Raw genomic sequence first — 17,194 nt, 5'->3', positions numbered from 1 at the left:
GTGTACAACATAATGATTCAGTGTTTGTATACATTGGGAATGATCTCCAGAAGAAGCCTAGTTAACATTTATTACCTTACATAATTATAAATTTTTGATGTGTTGAGAACTTTTAAGATATACTCTCTTTGCAACTTTCAAATATGTAATACAGTATTTAATTATAGTTACCATGCTGTACACCCCCATAATTTATTTATTTTATAACTAGACATTTGTACTTTTTGACCACCTTCACCCCTTGGGGAGCACCTCCAACCCCTGCTCCACCTCTGGCAATCACCAGTCTGTTTTCTGTGTCTATGAGTTGGCTTGTTTGTTTTTTTGTTTTTTAGAGTCCACGTATAAATGAGATCTTATGATATTTGTCTTTCTCTGTCTAACATGTCATAGAGGATAATACCCTCAGGGCCCATCCATGTTGTCCCGAATGGCAAGATTCCCTTCTCTTTTATGATTGAATAATGTTCCATTGTAAATATATACATCTATATGTATACACACACCACATTTTCTTTATCCATTCATCCACCGATGGACACTTAGCTTGTTTCCGTGTCTTGGCTATTGTAAACTTTGCTCCAGTGAACACAGTGGCACAGCTGTCTTTTCGAGTTAGTGTTTTGTTTCCTTCAAATATATTTCCAGAAATGGAATTGCTGGATCATATGGTCATTCTGTTTTTAATTTTTGAGGCATCTTCATACTGTTTTCCGTAGTATAGTGTCTGCACCAATTTACATTCCCATCAACCATGCACAAGGGTTCCCTTTTCTCAACATCCTTATCAACACTTGTTATTTCTTGTCTTTTTGAGAATGATCATTCTAACAGGGGTGAGATGGTATCTCATTGTGGTTTTGATTTGCATTTCCCTAATGATTAGTGATATTGAGCACCTTTTCTTGTACCTTTTGGCCATCTGTACATCTTCTTTCAAAAAATGTCTATTCAGATCCTTTGCCCATTTTTTTAATCTGATTCTCTTTTTATGTTGAGTTGAATGAGTTCTTTATATACTTTGGATATTAACCCCTTATCAGATCTATGATTTGCAATAGTTTTCTCACATTCAGTAGGTTGACTTTCATTTTGTTGATGATTTCCTTTGCTCTGTAGAAGCTTGTTAGTTTGATGTAATCCCACTTACTTATTTTTGCTTTTGTTGTCAAAAAACTTGACTTCTTATGACAAATATTAAACTATAAGTATTTCAAGCGTTCCAGAAGAGTACAGAAAATACGTACATCTTTTTTTTATCTAGCACCTAGCTTTGTCAGTTTTTAAGTTTCAGAAATCTTTTAAAAAATAAGATAAATACAATTGGAGCCCCATGTAACACTTCTTTCCATTTCGTGAAGTTTTATTTGTGTCACATGTGTTTTCATGTTTTTACTACTTGCATATGAATTTTATAGTTTTATTTAACATGTTTTTAAACTTGGTATGAGTGGTTTCATACTAGCTTTCTCCTGTAGCTACCTTTAAACTCAACATTGTTTTTCCCTTTTCTATTGTATAACGTATGAGACAAGAATTACCCCGGGTATGGAATAGGTGGGTTTGGGGATGTACATCTTGATTTAATATAGTCAAATTTTCATAATGGTTGCACCAATGAGGAAATGTTTAAACAGTTAGTCACTGTGGGGGAGGGCATAGCTCATTGGTAGAGTGGATGCTTATCAAGCACAAGGTCCTGCATCCAGTCCCCAGTAGCTCCCTTAAAAAATAAGTACATGAATAAACCTAATTACCTCTCCCCACAAAATCAGTAAATAAGTAAACAAGTAAATAAATAAATCATTGCCACTTAAAATTTTTTTTAAGTTAGTTACCCATAATTTGGCCACCCTAATAAAGCAATAATTGTCTCATTTGCAGATTTCCTTCCATTTTTTTCTATCCAGATATCATATTTCTATATGCAAATACTTTTTAAAAACATGATTGCAGTATATACCATTTTTAAAACAGCTGCATTTAAGCAGCTTTCAAAGAATTTGAATGTTAGATCCAAGTTAGAATTCTCTGTAGACTGATGTTCTCTGCAGAGTTAAAATTTCACATCACCATCAACTATATTAATGTAATTCTCCTGGTAGAGTTCAAAGTCACATACTCTATTCAATTATGTTCTAATTTACTTGTGATATGGAGGCTAAAGTAATGGAAATAAGTTTCTTTATGGGGTTGAATAATTAATTCATTAAAAAATTACGTTCCTTTTTTCTCATTAATTTGATGATAATATTAATCCTTTAAGATTGATTTTGAGCCAGAGGAATTTATTAAAGTTAGAGCAATATTTGATTATTTACTTAGGGAAATATAAAAGCAATAGGTTTTTAAAGTAATGATCACATTATGTATATGAACTTTAGGATAAAGTTGATCAGAGATAGTGGAATGCAAAATAAACAAAAAGATCATGTTACTACTTATCACAAACTTCCATTTTATCTGTGTCACCTTCATTCCTGTGACTGAAACTGAAAAGCAAGCATTGTTATCGCTTCACGCTCCATGCTTGTGGTTTGGGCTTTAAAGCATACAATTCAGTTGTTTTTAGTATAGTCACAGGGTTATGCAGCTATCATCACTGATTCCAGAATGTTTTCATCACCCCAAATAGAGCAGTGTACCTATCACCCCATTCCACCCTCTCCCCAGCCCCCTGGCAGCTTCTAATCTATTTTTTTTTCTATGGATTTGCCTCTTTTGGACATTTCATTTTCACATGTGGATATCCAAATTTTGGAATCGTATAATACGTGATATCTTGTGACAGGCTTCTTTAACTTAGCATAATGTTCATGCACATTGTGGCATGTATCAATACTTCATTCCTTTCTGTGGCCAAATAATGTCCTCTTCTGTGGATATACCGTTTAATTTTTATTTTTCCACGAGCTGTGTCGTGTAAAGTGGTATCTCCCTGTGGTTTTGATTTGCAGATCCCTGATGACTAATGATGTGGAGCATCTTCATGTGCTTATTAGCCATTCGTGTATCTTATTTGGAGAAATACATATTCAGATCCTCTGCCCATTTTGAAATTGGGGTATTTGTCTTTTTATTGTTGTTACAAGAGTTCTTTATAAATTCTACATACAAGTCTCTTATGAAATATATGATTTACAGGTATTTTCTCCCATTTTCTGGGTTGTCTTTTCACCCTCTTGATGCTATCCTTTGAAGCACAAATGTTTTGAGTTTTGGTGTCTAATTTATCTGTGTTTCTATGTTGCTTCTGCTTTTGGTGTCAAATCTTAAGAAACCATTGCTGAAGCCAAGGTCACAAAGCTATACTCCTGTGTTTTCTTCTAAGAGGTTTTTTTCCCCCCTTCTTTTTTAACAATAGTTTTTGTTTTTACATTGAGGTCTGTGATCCACTTTGAGTTAATTTTTGTATATGGTGTGAAGTAGGGTCCAAATTCATTTTTTTTTACTTGTGAATATCCAAGTATCTCAGCACCATCTGTTGAAAAGACTACTGTTCTTTCCCCATTGAATTGTCTTGGGACCCTTGTTGAAAATCAATTGACCATAAAGGTAAGAGTTTTTTTCTAGACTCCTAATTCTGTTCCCTTGATCTCTGTGTCTGTCCTTGTGCCGGTGTGAAACTGTTTTGATTACCGTAGATTTACATTAAGTTTTGAAATTGGGAAGTGTGAGTCCTCCAGCTGCTTTCTTTTTCAAGATTGTTTTAGGTATTCTGGGTCCTTTACATTTTCATATGAATTTTAGCATCGCCTTTGCAATTTCAGCACAAAAGGCAGGTGGGATTTTCACTTGGGTTGCATAAAGGTCAATTTGGGGAATGGCATACATTACTTTCACAGTTGATGAAGGAGGCAGACAAAACTCCTTACTTAAAGTCATGAGTCACAGTTTTTCTCAGCAATATTAATTTTTCTGATTCCATCAATTGTTCGTGTTGATAAAGATCATTTTTAGGACATGACATTTTTCCCGCTTAGATAAAGGAATTTATTACATGTATCTATTACATGTATTTAAGAAAGATTGACTTTTAATTTAGTGCTGACTCTGGAAGCAACAGCAATAATGTGAGAGAGATTTTTGATACAACATACAAATTACTGGATTCTGAACCCAGAGGTATCTAGACATAACCGTGTGGGATTAGCACACGTATATTTTCTGGTGAAATATTCCACATTTTTCTTCTGACCAAAACAGACTCCTGTAGTTCTGTGTAGATATGGCTGGTTTCCTTATTTCAGAATTATGTGGTTTCACTCATTTGTCTTTCTAGCTGCCACCTCATGATCATTCTTCTCTTTGGTAGGTTTTCTAAATCTTACACAGTCTTAATTCAGAAACAGCTCCAATAAACCAAGAATGCACAATTTCGTGCATTTTTTCCCTAAGAGTATGGAATTTACATTTGTTTCTTTAGAAGCTTTTAATGCTGTGAGGGCCCCTGAGCAAGTCCCCACAGCTGGTTAGCGTGCTGTGCTCACGTGTGGTTTACATGCCAGGCAGGTGCTGGGGGCAGTCTTCAGAATGCAGCTTTCCTCGTTTTCCAGAGCTTCGTTCGTCAGCTCATAGTCAGGGTTGTCAGGGAGTGGGTAGGGTGGTTCAGGGGGCAGGTATGGGCAAGCAGTGCACCAGCTCGAACAGGCGCTGTGTCCCTGGAGGGAGAGGATGCTCATTAGACTGCTGATGAAATTCCTCAGCTGCTTTCTGAGTTCTTTAAACTAAGGTTGCTTCTTATTTGCTCTTAACTCCTCCATTTGCATCAAGGACTATCTTCTGAAGCTCCAAAAGTATCTTCTTTCTCTTGGCCTCTGTGTCAGGCTCTGAAACTCAGCCAGGAACTCCTTTATTTTCTTTGCTGTGCTGCCAAGCTGCTGTTCAGAAGACTTTAAAACCTTGAAACATTCTGAACTACGAACACTAGCTCATCCTTAGTCACTGCCTGTAGCAACTACAAAGCTAATAATACATATTCTTTTGACTCCACGATCGTTTGTAAACATGCAGATTGTAGCTCTGATCTGTGGACCCAGTGGGTACTTGGGAAAAGTATGATGAGCAGGCAGGTTTTCTGGTAAATACTGTGATTTTTTTGGTTTATTTAAAATCCTCTCACTGATCATTAAGGTAACTTGCTTTTCTAAAGCTCCCTGCCACCAGTATTTCCTAAAGAGTGAAACATGGATGTTTTCACGTTGATTTTTCGGGTAAAGAAGACTGTCTCTTGTCTTCTGGGAGATTACACGACAGAACACTGAGTGTCTGTGAATAGAAATGCTCTAACAAAGGAGACTAAAGTCCTTTTTACATTTTGAATTGAGAGTTCATGATACAAAAAGACGTTGGTCAGAACCTGTAACACCTTTTCATTTAATTTAAAGGGGAACTTGGTTATAAAATACAGCTTATTAAGTACTGTGGTTAGGGGTTCCTGGGAGACAAAAATTGAAATAGTTCTGTAAGTAGAGATACTGCATGAGGAAGCAGCCAGTGAGTGACAATAGATTTGGCAATCCTGAAAACGAGGATTAGTAGAAACTCAAGTTGATGCTGACTGCTGCTAATTATGAAGTCTTGGAGTACTTTTGTGGTGAATAGATAGGCACACCAGGAGGAATTGTGGTGTTGCTAGAGGAAATCTTTTTTTCCCCCTGCTTGGATTGGATCTGTTTGCTGATTGATATTCATATACCAAATGGAAGGGGAATCCATTAAACAGTGTATCACTTTCTGGGTGAGAGACTGGACCACTTTTCTCTTCTTTGGATTCTACATCAGCACAACAGTCCATCAACTGTAAAGCCAACTTTTGGAAGAAGTATTTCCTCCTGGCTAATCTTTAGCTTGCAGTGAGACACCATATGGTGTGATGTTATTTTGACTTTGGAATGCTAAGTCATATCGGCATTTACATCTAGAACAAGAACAGCACTCAGAATTGTTTTGAGTTTTAAGAGCTCCAGTCTCTTGATTTCTTCTGGAATCCGGAATGAGACTTCTACAGAAATTTAGTGCCTGTCAAAGACTTTATTTAGTTCTTCTTGTAGTTGCTCAGTTTCAGATTTCATGTGTTACCATACCAGCTGACAAGTTGCAGATCACAACTTGCTGTCCTTAGACATGTTTCTCTTCATGAAAATAGTCTACTTGGCCGTAGATGAAGTAGCGAGCGGCCCACCAGTTTCTAGACATACTTGGAATTTCATGACATTTAAAATTTTTTTTTTTACTGTAGAAAGTAATACAACTTTATTATTAAACATCCAGGAATAAAGGAAAGGGAGAAAAAACACTCAACTTCTGTCATCCTAATATATCTATATTTTGGTAAATTTGGTTTCAGCCTTTTCCCTATCATGTTTACATAGCGTTAAACTTATGGTACATACACTTTTTTGTATGACTTTTCACTTATCATATGTACTTTCCATGCTATAGGGTGAAATAACAAGAACTCTTTTTTTTTCTTAATATTAAAGAAATTTTCAAACACAATCCAAAGTAATGAGAATAGCACAGTAATCTCCCATGGCCCCATCTCTCAGCTTCAACTAGTATCAATCAAGGCCATAACGTTTCATCTATATCCTTGGAGTATTTTGAAGCAAATTCCAGCCATCATTACTATTTCACTGGTAAATACTTATGTATCTTGAAGATATAAGGAAGACTTAAAAACAGTACTGCAGTGCCATTATTAAAACTCAAAGGTAAACTAAAAGTAATACTTTAATATCGTTAAATGTCTGGTTAATTCTAACAGTGAATTTTTTTAAGACAGAATAAACTTCCCTCAGTGAATAGTCCATAATCTACCTAAACATTCCATCGGTACAGGACATTTAGGTTGCTTACAAATCTGTGTGATTGCAAATAATGGCGTGATGAACAAAAACAACTTTTTCTCGGTTGAATCACTTCCTTAGGAAGGATTTCTAGAAGTTGAATAACGGTACAAAAAGTCACACGATGTTTTCTTATCGAGTCTTCAACTGTATGTTGCATAAGGGATTGTTTACAGACAGCAGCCTGTGGGCAGAAGACTTTATCAGCCTTGCAGTGGCTTTGACAAAGGGTGTTCCTTGTCCTTCTGCTCAGGGACGCCTTGCTGGGTCCTCCCTTGCGCCTGTCCCTGCAGGAATTCTTTGGTGGGAGTAGCCTGTCTTCTATCTTCTTGCCATAAAGGTATGGCTGAGAATTTAAGTTATTTCCCGCAGAACTAATGCCCTCCCTCCCACTTTGATCTGTCCCTCTATTTGATGTGTTAGATCAGGAATCAAATTTGAATTTCATCTTCTTCAGTCATTAACAGCTTTAGAAAGCAGATTTCTTTTTTAATTGAGGTATAATTGACATATGACATTAGTTTCAGAATATACATGTAATGATTCAGTATCTGTGTACATTGTGACATGATCACCACAGTAAGTCTAGTTAATATCACAGGGCTCTTTTCTTATTCTTCTACCTAAAATAAGATGGATTATCTAGTCTTAGAAGGATGAGTACTAGAGAAATTGATTCTATGTTTTTACCATTTTAAAAAGGTAAAGTACAAATTAATACATTAAAGTAGTCACTTAGAGTTTAGCTTTAATCTTGTTTAGATTACTGAACTGAGGGTTCTAGGTGGAAAGGTGATTTAAAACTGCAGTAAGCAATGTATGAGGAATTTGTCTCTGTGTGCTGTTATTATCTGGGAAGCAGAGTGGGATGGTGCTCAGAACTTGGGCTTGGGGTCAGATCTGGTTTCGCTTCCTGACCTTGGCATCATAATACTAACAACAATATTATAAATAATTCCCAATCATTGAGCATACTGTGTGCCAGACACTGTACTAAGCATTGTATTTCTCTCATCTCACTTAATTTTTACAATAACCCTGCAAGATAAGTTCATGGTCTCCATTTTCCTGCTGGAGAAACTAAAGCTCAGGGAGGGTAAATGCAAAGCCTGTGGCAGGGCTGGGTCCATCTCTGTGGTCTTTTTTTCTTACTGTTCTGTCATGCTTATGTGTTTCTTTCTCTAGCCCTTCTCCCACATTTCCCAAAATTCCCGCCTCCGGTTTGTGGGACAAGTTCCCTGCTGTCAGGGGTAACTGCTAGGTGCACTGATGGAAGTGGTGGAGAAGCGCTGCTCTGAGGCCATTACTTCGTCGTGCATCACAATATACCCTCCCTTTGTTATGACATAGACTGTGCAGTGGTGGTCTGAGTTTAGTGTATGTGTATGATTATAATACAAGAAAGAACACCTCAAAGATCGATATTTTCACTAGTTACTGGTCTCCTTTCTTCCCAAAGTTTTCAGAGTTGGGTATTAAGTCAGGGTGTTTCAGCTCTTCCACTCATTTGTCTTTTTTCCCCTCAACTTTGCTTTTTTAGAATTTGAATTCTTATACAAACGGAGCATATGGCCCGCCATACCCCCCTGGCCCCGGGACAAATACCGCCTCGTACTCTGGGGCTTATTACACACCTGGGTATGCTCAGACCAGTTACTCCACAGAGGTTCCAAGCACTTACCGTTCACCTGGCAACAGCCCAGCCCCAGTCTCTCGTTGGATGTACCCCCAGCAGGACTGCCAGACTGAAGCACCCCCTCTTAGGGGGCAGGTTCCCGGATATCCTGCTTCACAGGTGAGCTTTTTTCTGCTGTGTTTTTGTTTTTTAATATTAATGAATGGTACTGGATTTATTTCTCTGTTCACTTCAGGAGGTCAGGTTTATACTTTTTAACATTCTATGAATGATACCATGTTTATTTTTCTTTTCTTCAAGGGGAGTTCGAATATATCTTTATTTGTGCTTCCTTGTAGCATATTGGTCCATTTATTTACAGTATCTTTGGGACAGACTTACGTTATGCTTCAGCCACTGAAGTGTAGGCCCTGTTCCTTCTGAACTTGATTGTCACTAACTCTGCCCCTGGTATCCTTGGAACCAGGCTGTTTTAGGCTTGGAGAAATTATTGCAACAGATTAGAGATGCTACAGTTTAGCCCAGTGGTAGCTAAAATATACCATTAAGCATCTCATGTTTATACTGGAATCTTGTCGTTACTTGATTCAAGTGTGTTTTAGCAATGACCAGCAAATTTCCTTCCTCTCAATCCAGAACCCTGGAATGAGCATTCCCCATTATCCTTATGGGGATGGTAACCGTAGTGTTCCACAACCAGGACCGACTGTACGACCTCAGGAGGACTCATGGGCTCCTCCCGGTACTTACGGAATGGGCACCCGTTACCCCTGGCCTTCAGCTGCGCCCTCAGCACCACCTGGGAACCTCTACCTGAGCGAGAGCACTTCATCATGGCCCAGCAGTGGCTCTCCTCAGCCCCCTCCATCCCCACCACCCCCGCTGCCCAAGGTAGGGGGCCTTCTAAACGTTGTTCTTTTGATGTTTGGAAAATTAAGACAGCACAACATGGAACTTCTTTGCATTGGTTTGTGTTAAATGGGGACCGATCGCAAAAAGTTGGTGGCTACTGCCTATAGCTTTACCCATCCTGGTTCCCCCCACCATTTTTTTTGTAATAGATTTTTTTTTTTTTTACAGCAGTTTTAGGTTCACATCCTTTTTTTGAAAGATGGAAAAATGCTGATTTACTGCTTGTTGTAATACTAGCTGAATGTTAAACAAAATCAAAAATTGGATTTTCTTACCTCAGTCTCTGGACAGAAGACAAAACCAATGTGAAATTGCATGGTTTAATTAAACCATAGACTTGAACATCATTTGCTTGTCGCTAAGTTCCTTTTCAAGATTCGTCTTAAGGTTTTATCTCTTTAGAGGAGAAACTATCTAATTCCTATTTATTAAGTCGCTAGACAGATTGCGAGGTGGCCCTGAGGATGACCTGCCTGAGGGTAGATGCCAGCCTTTCTTCTCAGGAATTCTCTGCCTTTCGTCTTTTTTTTCCTCTTTTTTTAATAGAATAAAAAGGAGTTTATCAGGGTACCCAGCCATAGACAGCAGCGGGCCACACAGATGAGAGGTGTTGTGTGAGCCGCCTTTTATCTTTTTAGGGCTGTGTTTTTCTTAGATAATTAAGGAGGGCTGTCCAGTTTCATTGGTGGGGAATCTTTCCACGTACCTTCCTAGTCAGGTGAAAGATGGGGGCTAACACATCTGATGTTGATGGATTCCTGTTAAAACAGCTTTCCCCCCTTCTTTGCCCCCCACTCAAGGACTCCTCGTATCCCTATAGCCAATCAGATCAAGGCATGAACCGGCACAGCTTTCCTTGCGGGGTCCATCAGTACGAGTCCTCAGGAACAGCGAACAGTGATAACTCAGAACTCCTGGATTCCCAGGTTCAGTACAGCGCTGCGCCTCAGCTGTATGGTAGCGCCTCCAGCGAACATCCCAGCAGTCAAGATCAAAGCAATAATCTTCCTGAAGAGTGTTTATCTTCAGATGAGGGGACTCCCCCAAGTATTAAAAAAATCATACACGTGCTGGAGAAGGTCCAGTATCTTGAGCAAGAAGTGGAAGAGTTCGTAGGAAAAAAGACAGACAAAGCATACTGGCTTCTGGAAGAAATGCTAACCAAGGAACTTTTGGAACTGGATTCAGTTGAAACTGGGGGCCAGGACTCTGTCCGGCAGGCCAGGAAAGAGGCTGTTTGCAAAATCCAGGCCATACTGGAAAAATTGGAAAAAAAGGGATTATGAAAGGATTTAGAACAAAGGGGAAGCCTGTTACTAACTTGACCAAAGAACTCTTGATTTTGGTTAATTACCCTCTTACTGAAATGCCTGTTGACGACAAGAAGCAATACATTCCAACTTCCCTTTGATTTAAAACTTGAAAAACTGGTAAAGGACTTGGAAGAACATTTTGGTTATGAGTTGTTTAGAGTTTTCAGACCAATGAATGTAATAGGAAGCTATGGAGTTACTGATTTTGTCAGGTAGGCGTACCCTTTAGAAATGTATGTGTGTCAGCAAGCTGCTTCTTACCAGCAGGAGGGAAATACACTTTATGTAACAGGCTTACCAGAAACCTACCAGATAAGACTGGATATTATCTGAGACTAACAGGCTGTTTTTTTAAACATCTGGATTACTCTGTCGCATTTTTGTACGTTGTGACTGCTTTCAACGTGTACTTCATGTGTAAATTATAGCTTGGACTCCAGCCTTCTTGGACCTCTGTTTTGTTTTGTTATTTGCAGTTCAGAAGTATAGTATTATTCTCTACTTCTTGGTACATTTTGTAGTAATATGTGAATATAATTATTCAAGAAACTATATTGACAGTAGGCAATTCTGGATGAATTTATATCTTTTCACCACTTGAATATAATGCAGTGTGTAGTGAGTTCCCAAGGAAGATTGTCTCCTTTTTGGTACAGATCGTTAGGTTAGAGTTTTACCACGTCTACTTTTTATGTGAATATTGGAAGGTTAATTTGGAAAAGGCATGGGCACAGGAATGAAAATGTGGCCATTTTCTTTTTTGCTTCTTAAATTGTATTTGGGTAAAGATTCATTTAACCTCCCCCCTCCCCCAATTATCTTTTCATTACTGCTGCTTCCATACTGAGCAACATGATAAACACAGATGAAAAATAAAATGCCACAGTGAGTAGAAATCATAACCACAAAAGTAATAAACATGACCATTTGGGAATGCTGTTCCTCCATCTGAAATATTAGCTTCACCATCAGGACTCCTATGAGCAGATTTCAGCTCAGTTTATAGCAGAAACAGTGAGGGAGGAAGAGGATTCATGCTCAGGGAATGAATCAGCCATAGCTAGATGGGAAATTATTGTGTTCTGTTAAAGGAAGATTTTTTAATCTTTATTTCTCTAGAATAAGTTGCATGGACAGTATTGCTTGTTTTATAAAAAAGATGTTTACCACCACTAGTAATAGTCACTTTAGAGCCAGACTGAAGGAAGGATATTGAAAGGGTCTTAGCTGGATTTGCGTGGGCAGCCCTGTGCTATCACATAGAAGAGAGGTACATAACGTTTTACATCTGAAGTGAGTCCCAGTATACAGTATCTGTTATTGGAAAAGCCACCATTTCTTAATAAGATATCCAAATGATCATTTTCTTTCTTGACTGCCAAGCCTATTAATAAGATAATAAATCTATCAGCCATCTCCTCTCCTCACCAATGCAAACATATTATGTGATAAGAAGAAATAGAGTATGAATATTGGCCGGGTCTTTTGTGTTGGTATGAGTGATTTTATGAGATAATACGGTGACAATTTTATTCTAGGATTTTTAGTTTTTGGCCTACTATAGGAATGTTAAAAAAAAGGCTTTTCTATGAAAATTTCAAAGTTTATCTGAAAATTTAGAAGGGGAAGAATCTCAGAGCTAAGTTAATATAAAACTAGTGAGACAGTGAGATAATTCAGGAGAGAACGCTACTCTTTAACTGAGTGCCCAAGGTACCAATTTCCCTGAAGTCTTGATTTATATAAAGTCGTACATTATACACATATATACATATACGTGTGTGAATGTTAACAGTTTTTTTTAAACTTTGAGGTAATTTTAGACCTGAAGAGTTGTAAAAACAGCTTCTGTATACTCTCACCGTCTCCTTTTGTTACCGTCTTACATAACTATAGAACATTTGTCAAATTAAGAAATTAGCTTCGATATAATACCATTAGCTAAAGTAGAGAATTTTGAAAGTAGAGATTTTCTTAGTCTTTTCAGTAATGTCCTTTCACTGTTTCAGGATCCAATTCAGGATCCTGCCTTGGATTTAGCTGCCATGTCATCATAGTGGCCTCCAATCTGTGACAGTTTAGCATGACACCTGATGCGGTAATGTACTTCTGGTGTTGTTAACCTTAACCGCCGCTAGGATTCCCTGCTGTAAACTTACTGTGTTTCACTTTGTAGTGACTAAATATTCGCTGGAGATGTTTGAGCTATGCAGATGTCTTGTTTCTGCTGAAACCTTGCCTCACTCATTTTCACATCCACTGGCAGACCTTGCTCATGGCAGCTACGGCTGTGGTGTTCCAGCGGTGACTTCCTGTTTCTCTCATTCCCTCTACCTTCATTAACTGGAATTCTTCTGTAAGGAAAGGCTATTGCTTCTGGATTTACATTTTTTAATTATAATAAGATATTCAGGATAAGCACAAACTTAGAGTTGCAAACCATGATAGAATGATTCCAAATGCCAATATCAAAGAAAGGAAAATTCAATGGGGAACCTGTTCCAGAAAATATAGTGAACTTCAGAAGGAAAATAGTACTTATGTTTTGTGGATTTGGTTTTTTTTGACTTAGTATTGACTCCAGGCTAAATTCAAATTTTTCTTGGTATTTCACATCTGGACTTTAAAAAGTGTCTAAATTTATATCACTTGGGGGATAATTTTTGTCAAAATCTTGAGTGAAGTTATCCAGACCTAGCATGTTAAACACAGCTGTCTTCTTTATAATAAGCCACTATTATTCCAAACATAAATGCCAGTACAAATAGACAAATAGACCCTAATGAAGTATTCGTGGGGTGAGCTATGCTGGTCTCCACATGGTTGGTGGGGAATTCTTTTAAATGCTTTGACGAATAGGGTTCTGAAAATAGGTTTTTAGTTGGTTAATGTAATACTGTTAAAGATAGGCAGATTTTTTTTTTAAGTTGAAGAATGTATTAAATTGACATAAAAAAGGTTTTTTGGAGGATGGATAGTTGAGACTGGAGTTTTTCATCTTTTTTCTTTTTAAGAAAGTTATGAATTTAAAGACTCAATTTTATGGAAGTTAGGTGTTTAGGGGAAAGTCAATTCTGCACAAAGGAGCATTCATGCTTCTGTTCCCACTCCCATTTTTCCTTCTACAAAAGTAACCATCATCAATTGTTTTTTAGAAAAATTATCTCCATATTTTTTAATAGCACAATTGTATTGCTTCTTCTTGGTTTATCAATTTTAGGGGATTTCTACTGATTTTCTATTACAGAGGATGAAGGTTAGGTCTCTTTCTTGGTCTCTACCTTACACACATCTCAGTCCCCATCCCTCCAACTTCTCAGTCCAGTTACACAGTAATTCTGTTGTACTTTCTTATGACTGTGTAGACGCTAACCAGAGCTCAGTCATGTAGTAAACTGTGGTTGCTTTTCCTCCTCTGAACAACCCCTTGTTTTCCCTGGAAGAATCATTTGTCTGATTTGTTTTGTTTGCTTATGTACTTATGACTAATTTGACCTCAAATCCTCTATCATTTGTCTAAGTCTTCTCTTAAGATGCCCAGACATATTTGATCAACTTCAGACTCTTGAAGAAGTCTATCCCGGAGTCTTCTGACTGGAGAGGAGCGCCCTTTCATTCTGGAGCCTTCTGCTCATCCTGGGGGTCCTCTCCACCTCTTCTGTTAATTTCCTTTTTTCTGTAGCCTGCGTCTTTCTCTTTCTTAGTTTATTCCCTCATTTTGGTAGCGTGTTTTCTCCAGCAACTCCCTGAAAAAGGGTGCATAGGAAATAATTTTTTTACATCCTGGATATTGGAAAATGTGTTTTCATGATCCTTTGTCTAAAACTTGGCTTTTCTCTTTAGGAGCCTTTAAGATATTTTTTGTCCCCTCTGTTCTGAAATTTCCCAACAGTCTAGTGTTGGTGTGGGTCTGTTTTTGTCCATTTTGCTTGGCACATTTCATTCTGGAACCTCCTGCTCTTACGTCCTATAACAGCTTCTTGTTCCTTGTTCGTTTCCCGCTCTGCTGCCCTAATAATCTCTATGACATCTTGGGATTGCTGCTGTTTCTGTTAACAGAACCCTTAGACTGATCAACTTAATCTTTTCTCTTTTTATTTTTTGCCTTTTTGCCCTACTTTGTGGGAGATTTACTCACTTTATCTTCCACCTCTTTTTGAGTTTTACATTTCTTCTGTTATATTTTTAATTTCTGTTTAATTTTTAATTTTTTGCTCTCTGTGTTCTCTATGGAATTCTGCTCTTGCTTGTGATTGTAGCATTTTATATCTCTGAGGATAGTAATAATTTCTTGGTATTTTCTTCCTGCACAATGCATTTTCTCTGAAGTTGCTTTTTTTCTTTCTTGTTTGATCTCCATCTTTATCATGTTAGAGATATTTTTCAGATATCTATTAGTTCTTGGTTGTGTTTTTTTTTTTTTTTACAGTGTTACTGTACTGGAGACCCAAAGTTGTTTCTAGAAAATGCTTCCTGACTATTCTGTTTAATTTTCTTTTTTATCATAATCTGTCTTGAAGGAGATACTATTTTAAGTCTGGGATTGGGAAGGGAGGGTTATCTGGGTACTTTTCACTCCTTTGTGAAAACTGCGTGGCTTTTCTCACCAGGACTGGTGGGCAGTAGCACATTTGTTGTAATAAAAAGTGAGGCAGAGGAGAGGCCAGCTGCTGAGAGGGAGGATTTAGGGGTTTCTGAGATCAGGGCATATTTTCTCTTAGCCAACCCTTAAATGTTCTTTTATTTTGCAAATCATAACTTTATCTTGGTAAGTAAATGCCAAGAGCAGTATTGCCAGGTAAAATACAGGACTCTCAGTTACATTGGAATTTCAGAGAAACAACAAATCATCTTTTAGTACCAGTGTGTTCCAAATGTGTTCCAGTGTGTTCCATTGCATGGGATATAATGATGCTAAAAATGATTGTTTTTCTGAAATTCAAAATAACTGGGAGTACAGTCATCTGTCAGTATCCGTGGGGGATTGGTTCCAGGATCCCCCCACCCCTTCGAGATACCAAAATCTATGGATGTTCAAGTCCCTTATATAAAATGGTGTATTTGCATATAACCTCTGCACATCCTTCTGTATACTTTAAGTCATCTCTAGATTAGTTGTAATACCTAATACAATGTAAATACTATGTAAATAGTTGTACATACAATGTAAATACTAAGTATATAGTTGCCAGGTGTGTGGCAAATTCAAGTTTTGCTTTTTGGAACTTTCTGGAGGTTCCCCCTCCCCCCAAATATTGTCAATCCATGATTGGTTGAATCTGTGGATGTGAAATCCACAGATAGGAGTGCCAACTATATTGTATTTTTTAAATTAAAGGTTTTATTTTGAGATAATTGTAAATTCACATGCAGTTTCCTGAAATAATGCAGAACTGTCCTGTACCCTTTACCCAGTTTCCCCCAATGGTAACATCTTGCAAAACTTTACTGTGCTGTCACCACCGGGATATTGACATTGATGCGATCAAGATACAGAGCAATTCCATCTACCACAGCTGTGTTCCTCCTGTTGACCTTTCACAGCCACGCCTGCTCCTCCTTCCCCACCGCACCAAACCCTTGGCAACCACTAATCTGTTCTCCATTTCTAAATTTTGTCGTTTTGAGAATGTTTTGTAAGTGGAATTGTACAGTATACAGCCTTAGAGATTGTTTTTTTTTTTTTTTTCACTTAGCGTAATTCTCTTGACACTCATCCAAGTTGTTTCCTGTATCAGTAGTTCCTTTTTATTGCTAAGTAGTGGTCTGTGATATGGACGTAATGCAGTGTGTTCAGCCATTCCCCTGCTGACAGACATCTGGGTTGTTTCTAATTTGGGGCTGTTATGAATAAAGCTGCTATTATGTACATTCATGTACAGGTTTTTGTGTGGATATGGTTTTCATTTCTTTGGGATAAATGCCCAGGAGTGCAGTGCTGGGTCATATGATACTTGCAGGTTTAATTTTTTTAGGAAACTACCAAACTTTTCTAGAGTAGCCGTGCCATTTTACATTCCCAGCAGCAATGTATGAGTTTCTCTGCATCCTTGCCAGTATTTGGTGTTGTCACTGTTTTTTTATTTTAACCATTCTGACAGGTGTGTGGTGGTATCTCATTGTGCTTGAATTTGCATTTCCTTAATGGTTAATAGTGTTGAACATCTTTTCATGTGCTTATTTGACATCTGTATATTCTCTTCTGTGAAATGTCTGCGCATGTCATTTGCTCATATTCTAACTGGGTTTATTTTAATAAACTTACTTTAGAACAGTTTAGATTTACAGAAAAAGCTGTGATGATACTACAGAGTTCCCATACACCCCACCCCCTGTTATCAACATCTTCGTGTTGTACATTTGTCACAATTAATGGATCAATATTGATACACTCTCATTGACTAAAGTCCATACTTTATTCTGGTTTCCTTTGTTTTTATCTAACACTCTCTCTCTCTTCCAGGAGTCCGTTCAGGATACCG

At 37.8% G+C, this 17,194-nt stretch overlaps 1 protein-coding gene and 1 pseudogene across 2 annotated transcripts in view; one reads left to right on the top strand and one right to left on the bottom strand.

Annotated features, from left to right (window-relative positions):
• The window catches only part of BAG4 (BAG cochaperone 4), a 34,036-nt gene extending 17,445 nt beyond the window's left edge, over nt 1-16,591 (top strand). The window contains exons 3-5 of one of the 2 annotated variants that reach the window (XM_010981112.3): nt 8,392-8,646; nt 9,124-9,378; nt 10,200-16,591. In XM_010981112.3, coding sequence (XP_010979414.1) covers nt 8,392-8,646; nt 9,124-9,378; nt 10,200-10,685 — 996 coding nt within the window. In that variant the 3' untranslated portion in view covers nt 10,686-16,591. The remainder of the gene's footprint in view (nt 1-8,391; nt 8,647-9,123; nt 9,379-10,199) is intronic. The other variant, XM_064477458.1, reaches the window with a different exon arrangement.
• On the bottom strand, nt 4,938-6,074 carry LOC135318823 (origin recognition complex subunit 3-like; annotated as a pseudogene).
• Nucleotides 16,592-17,194: the final 603 nt, after the last annotated feature.

Source organism: Camelus dromedarius, chromosome 22, assembly GCF_036321535.1.
Source record: "Camelus dromedarius isolate mCamDro1 chromosome 22, mCamDro1.pat, whole genome shotgun sequence".
NCBI lineage: Eukaryota > Metazoa > Chordata > Mammalia > Artiodactyla > Camelidae > Camelus > Camelus dromedarius.
Note: the sequence above shows the minus strand (reverse complement) of the source record. Positions and strands in the feature narration are given on the sequence as shown.